The sequence below is a fragment of the Guillardia theta genome (assembly GCF_000315625.1).
Source record: "Guillardia theta CCMP2712 unplaced genomic scaffold GUITHscaffold_52, whole genome shotgun sequence".
NCBI lineage: Eukaryota > Cryptophyceae > Pyrenomonadales > Geminigeraceae > Guillardia > Guillardia theta.
This window is the reverse complement of record NW_005434622.1, coordinates 424,873-430,872: the sequence shown is the minus strand read 5'-3', so window position 1 is coordinate 430,872 and position 6,000 is coordinate 424,873. Positions and strand designations below refer to the sequence as shown.

The window sequence follows — 6,000 nt, the reverse complement described above, 5'->3', positions numbered from 1 at the left end:
CCTTCGGTCCACGTCCTCCACGCCTCCCCTCCCTCCCCTCCCTCCCTCCCTCCCTCCCCTCCCTCCCCTCCCTCCCTCCCTCCCTCCCTCCCTCCCTCCCTCCTTTGCCCCTATGCCTCCATGCTCCGATACAACTGCTGCACAACGCTTGTGATAATAATATTGCCTCCCCCACTCCTGTGCATCCCTTGCTGTTACGTCCACTAGAGCTACCCCACCCCCTGTCGTTCAATGTCCACCCCCTCTTGTTCACTTCTTTTCTTGAGTACCCCTACCTCCCTTCTTCGTCATTGTTCGGGATCACTTCTCTGTAAACATTTCCGTACCCACCTACCCTGAAGTTAGGCACTACCCCACCCCCGGGCGTCCAAACCTCTTGGACCTTGAGCCGCTTTGGACAGATCGGCCATGGTTCGACTTCGCGACATCGCCACAACCCGCCTCCTCCTCCTCCTCGCCTTCCTCCTCGTGGCGATGCCATCCTGCGTATTAACCGAGCCAGCAGAGGGAGACTCACAAAGTAAGGAAGGTGAGCTTGACTTGCTTGAGTCCTCCTCCTATTCCAGCCATCCATTTCACCTGTACAAAGGAGGGGCCGTTTGTGTATAAGCGCTCAACTCGCTATTTTTGTCTCGACAGGTTCCCACACTCAGGCTAAAGATCATCATCAAGCTCCTCCATCTCGTCCCATCTCTACTCCGACGCCTGCAAAGCCAACCATGTCTTTGCGCCGCATCCTACCGAAGAACCTCAACGTCAAGGTTGTTGATGTGGATGTGGTGCAGCAGATCGACTATGGCCTGGAGACAATCCCGTCAATCGCAGCCTTTCTGACTATCAATCTTGCATTGAAATACCTGATGAGACAAGTCCTGGGAATCACCAAGTTTCCTCATCCCCTGGTCGGAATGTTCATGGCGTTTGCGGGGTTGATGTCAATGAAAGAAAAGGACGCAGCGAAGGTTCGCCTACTTGAGATCAATATCTTCCTTGTCTTTCACATTCACAGTCTACCCCCGTTGCTCTCTATTCCCTCCCTCTTGCATGAACCAGATTGCTCCTCCACGTTTCCTGATAACAGCATAGGTTGTCTCCTTTTTCAAGCCAGGATTGGATCTGCTTACCAATTTCCTCCCTGCCTTTTTCGCTCCTGGTACAAGAATGCTCTCCATTGCATGTCTCACTGCCAGCTTGCAGGTCTGATTGTCACACCGCTTGCGATGAAGGACGTCTCTGCAGTAGACTTCACCAAGTTCCTTTCGGTTCTGGGGCTGGGTTGGATCCGGCCGATTCTTCATACTAGTTGACGTCATGAGCAGGAGGATCAGGGCTCTACTTCATAATCGCCAACGTGGTGGCAATTCTGCAGGTATGCGAAGTGATTTGTGATGAGGGGGCATCTGGAAAGGTGAGGCTCGAGTCGCAGGAAAAAGGGAACAGGGAACAGAAAGCACAACCCCAGGCCCCAAAGAGGGTGTGGATTCTTCTCACCCATCCGCCTTGCAACTCAACGTGTGACAGGCGGGGTTTAAGAGTTGGTTTTCACCTCAGTTGGAGAAGATCTTCTTCACCCTGACAGGTTTGAGTTTGTTCGGCTTCGGCCATGATGATTGATTCACCTTTCCGCACCGAACAGCTGCAACTGGAATCCTGGGCCTCTTTCAGTCAGCACCCTGGTCACAATTGTTTTACGGGATGTATGCGTCTTGCGTTCTTTGATGGCTCGTGTCTTGACGTTCTTTTTGCTGCCCTTGTATGGTGCCCGCTTGTTTACAGCTCTACAATCTTCTCATTCATCTTCGCGTCTCGCCTTCCCCGCTACTTCAATCCGACGTTTGCAAACTTTTGGCATCCGCTTCTGACCACCTACATCTCGGTTGATCGTCCGTTCTAATTTTGTTACGACCTCTTACAAAGTTGTTTTGCTGCAGGCGACAGTGTGGTTTTTAGGCTACGGAGCAATGAAAGGAAAGAGTCTGCTGGATGTACTGGGAGAGTGAGTAGGTCGCATCTCCGTTCTGGTCCACTCAGCAAGTTTCGTGCAGATACCTCAAGACTGGTGGATTGTGGTCCTCTGCCTCTGGTGACCCGGATTCATAACTTTCAATGTAAAACTTGTTTCAGGAACTTCATCATGTTCTTCTTGGAACCAGCCATTATCTCTTTCGCCTTCGGTTTCATCCATTTGATTGTCCCGCTGTCATGACCAGACAGTGAAGGTCTTTATGAGAGAAGAGTTCTCCTCGTGCAGAATGCTGCAGCCATCATTGGTGGATCCTTCACAGCAGGTATTCTCATCCCACATGAAGACAAGGAGATAACCAACCTTGTCTCGCGCAGCTTTCGTTGGAATCTTTCTCATGGCTGGCCTTGCGAGAGCCTTCAACCCCTCTCGCACAATCAAGCTTGCGCTGCTTCCTCGTGCAACTGCTGGTTTGTTGCTGACAGAGGGCGAGATGAGGAGGTTGTCACATTCGAGCAGCCTTGGCGATCGTGCAGGCCGGGATGATCGGAGCGTCAACGGCTCTCACTACTGTCAACTGCTGCCTTACGGGTGCGACGGCTCATCTCCAGCTCTAGTTGATGTCACGCCAGGCATCGCCGGGGCAAACTTCGGGCCGAAACTTCTTGACTTGTTTGGACAGCGAGACCCCATCGGTAAGCTTGTGCTCCTGTGCTCCTTCGCTTCCCTCCGTCACTCGCTGACTTGACTTGCAGCTCGAGGGGTGGCGACAGGAGGTGCAGGTCTTGCGCTGGCATCGGCAGCGTAACGAAGTCTATTTGCTCGTTCGGCTGGCTGAGAGATGGGCAGGTTGGCATTGAACGATCCTCTCTCCTTCCCCTTCGGCGCCCTCTCCATGGCCATCACTTCGACCTTCGCCACGCTCCTGTTCTCTATCCCCCAGGTGATCCATCTCACTCTCTCAGCTTCCTTTGCTCAGCTTCCCTCCAGTTCTCCAGCTTAGTGCTCAGCATTATTGGAGCACAATAATGCGGAGGCTTACCGAAGTGCTCAAACGAGTCTTAGGACTCAGGAGAAGATATAAGAAACGCTTTTGTTTGAATACGAAAACGATAAAAATTTCTTGAAAGTACACAACATCAGCAGGGTCTACTCAACAGGCTTCTGTGATTGATAACAAGGTTCACTTGGGTGAGCTGGCATTTCTTTTCATCGTTTGCTTATCATGTTCGGAGACAATCTTGGACGCGTCCAGGAAAGGGCATCTACGCAGATATCATTTTGTGATAAGAACAAATTGAGAAAATTACCCGTGAACATCTTCGCTCTCTGCCGGCACTGTCGCACATCTATGGTAAACCTGCAATCCTTGTGAGCAATAGAGCTCCTCTTCTCTCCCTCCTGGATACCATGAAAGCAAGCAACAGCGGCAGGTAGAGAAGACTCCCTAGGAAGAGTTTGCGAGCTGAAGTATTTGTCTTGGCTGGAACGAGCAAGTCACAATCACCCTAAAAGCGCCACCAGTGCATACCTGGGTGCCCAGCAAGACCTTTCTGATGAAAGTCATACGCCAAGTATGCGAACAAGCCGTTGAGAACCTGCACGAGTCAAGGTCAAGAGACAATTCCTTTCCTTCCTTTCAACTCACCGTGGCCTCTGCAGCGAAGATCGGATGCACCATGCCGAGTAGGGGCGCACCAACACACATTGCCTGGCAATCAGTCGAGTCACATCTGAGCCCACCATGCGTCGAGCATCTTCACCTCCAAGTAGAGGCAGTGCCGCATACATGCCATGGTGGCTCTTGCAAGCTCAGGCGTGCTTGGCTCTCCTGGCATCATCTTGTAGCCTCCCAACCTAAGGACTCTGATCAACGCAACCTCGTCTTATCGCTCTGACTTGACTCACTTGTACTCTTTGCGCATCATGTACGCTAGGGAAAGGAAATGTGGCATCTGCCACGAGAACAACAGCCCCCCCATCACAAACGCCTGGAGAGCTTGTCAGAAATCCAAGACAAGACAGCACTCGATTCCCACCCCGATCCCTAAATCCCCAGTTGCTGCCGCCCATCCGATCATGGGAGGGATCGCGCCAACGACGGCACCGACCCAAGTGTTCCAGATGGTCTTCTGTTTCATCGGGGTATAAAGAGACGTGTAGATGCCTGCAGTAGCAGTTAACATGCTCAACCACAGGACTTTGAGCGGTACCGATGTTGGCAGCAGCGAGAGAGGCGGCAAGAGGGTTTGTAGTCACTGCTAGGAGAGCAACCCCACCGACACCCGCAAACGATGCTGCAATCGATGCATGCAGCGGAGAAATCTTTCCAACAACGAGAGGGCGACGACCTACCATCCAAGTCAAACGAGATGACGATGGTACATCGCAAAAGTACCTGTGCGCACCATCCTGGAGTCATTTTCGCGCTCAAGAATCTGATTGAATGCACTGGCACTCATCGCAGAGAGCATCGTTCCAGCACTCGTCATAGCCATGCCCGTCCATGAGAATGGCGCACCGACTGGAATCGCAATAGCAAACCTGCAGGAGAACAATAAGAAAATCAAATAGAGAACAAGTCGTTTACCCAGCAGCTGCTGTAAGCGTTACTAATGAGCTCAACTTTCCCTTTCCAGTTTCAAAGTACACAGCAGGCCATTCCCACGGTTTTACGTCAGACTTGCTCCTTGTTTTCCTTTTCTCTCCTTGCAGTGCAGCTTCCGGGTCGATAGCTTGGGCGGTGGATTCCAATGCAGCCAGGTTGAGCGTATCTTCCTGTGGGGGCCTTGAAGAGAATGCTGTTGAACGAGGGATCTGAAACCGGAATTGTCTCTGCCTGACAAAAGTTCTTGTCGCCATATTGCTCTGCAGGATGGAGAAGCACCGTTGGGAAGCTTGTTGAAGGCGGGACCTGAGATCTGCTAGTCAAAATGCACATCAAAAGCCGGAGAGGAGATACCTTGGCAAGATGACAGTCATCATGCCCAATGTTGATCGTGCCATCAACACTGAACAACAATCAACTGACCGCTGTCCCTGGTGAACCCTTCCAGCTCGGCCGCTGGCTGAACGTTAAAAGTCAGACATGTCGAAAGCAGCGCAAAGACAGGAATCTTCATTTCGCAACAGACTGGGAGACATATGATGAGAAACGTAACGAGAGGAAGTGGGAGAGACCAAGACGCAGAAATAAAAGCTGAATGGCAGGAGGAGGGGGCACGTGGAGTCAATGCAAGCACAAGAAGTCGTAGGGAAGCGAATGTGCGACACCCTAGCAGCACAATCAAATGAAATTGAGCTATGCACGGATTGATTGCATATGTCATGCTAAAATGAGACTTAGTTGGATTAGACTCGTTCGATCTATTTCAAGAAAGCCGAAAGTGATTGGAGTGAAAGAACAGCGGCAAGGAAACGTACTAGGGATTAGGCAGTCAGATTGTTCCATAGAGAGCTGAAAGCATGTACAGAAGCAAGCAAACACAGGGATCAATCATTGTGGATAAGAAGTAGTGAGCAGGATAAACGACAAAAGGTGCTTGCAAGGTGAGAACAGGAAATGCAGTTCGGCCGTAGATCAAAGGGCAACAGGTTGAATGTTTGGAGGAGAGGGACTGATAACTGAAGGTAGCATAATGTTGAAACTAGGGATTGAGGAGGAGGCGGGGGAGGATTGAGGAGGAGCATGGTCGGTCATAAAGCCGGAGGGCGAGAGCATAGAGGCGCTCAAGGACATGTTATAGGCGGCGCATCAACTGCATGATGCGCTATGACCCTGACTACCTCTACCCCCTGTGCGCATCGACCTGTGATGGGTGCCTGAGTGAATAGCCCCATGGTAGGGTACAAGTACAATCAAGGGTGGGGTAGTTGGATTTTATTGACGGGTGGTGAAATGCGATATGGTACGTTGACCTGGCAATCGTCTTGGTGCAAGACTTCATATTACCGGTCATTTAGTTTTAATTTTTGTTGGTAAATTCAGGTAGGGGTATACTACCTACCCAACTAAATTCCGACCCCTTATACGTAAT

At 51.0% G+C, this 6,000-nt stretch overlaps 3 protein-coding genes across 3 annotated transcripts; 2 read left to right on the top strand and 1 right to left on the bottom strand.

The window, feature by feature from the left end:
- Window positions 1-408: 408 nt before the first annotated feature.
- GUITHDRAFT_111531 (hypothetical protein) lies at window positions 409-1,614 on the top strand (the record flags this gene model as incomplete). Its single annotated transcript, XM_005829479.1, has 7 exons — window positions 409-529; window positions 640-962; window positions 1,087-1,153; window positions 1,198-1,275; window positions 1,320-1,369; window positions 1,427-1,474; window positions 1,522-1,614. 7 exons carry the CDS (start codon window positions 409-411, stop codon window positions 1,612-1,614), a joined length of 780 nt encoding a protein of 259 aa, XP_005829536.1.
- An 85-nt stretch (window positions 1,615-1,699) lies between these two features.
- GUITHDRAFT_111530 (hypothetical protein) lies at window positions 1,700-2,966 on the top strand (the record flags this gene model as incomplete). The annotated part of the gene is made up of 10 exons (XM_005829478.1): window positions 1,700-1,876; window positions 1,932-1,996; window positions 2,046-2,069; window positions 2,125-2,174; window positions 2,220-2,288; window positions 2,341-2,433; window positions 2,483-2,554; window positions 2,596-2,658; window positions 2,719-2,767; window positions 2,813-2,966. 10 exons carry the CDS (start codon window positions 1,700-1,702, stop codon window positions 2,964-2,966), a joined length of 816 nt encoding a protein of 271 aa, XP_005829535.1.
- A 724-nt stretch (window positions 2,967-3,690) lies between these two features.
- GUITHDRAFT_73866 (hypothetical protein) lies at window positions 3,691-4,825 on the bottom strand (the record flags this gene model as incomplete). Its single annotated transcript, XM_005829477.1, has 6 exons — window positions 3,691-3,820; window positions 3,872-3,954; window positions 4,003-4,130; window positions 4,177-4,314; window positions 4,362-4,507; window positions 4,554-4,825. The coding sequence occupies 6 exons, from the start codon at window positions 4,823-4,825 to the stop codon at window positions 3,691-3,693; spliced, it is 897 nt and encodes a 298-aa protein (XP_005829534.1).
- Between the last annotated feature and the right edge of the window lie 1,175 nt (window positions 4,826-6,000).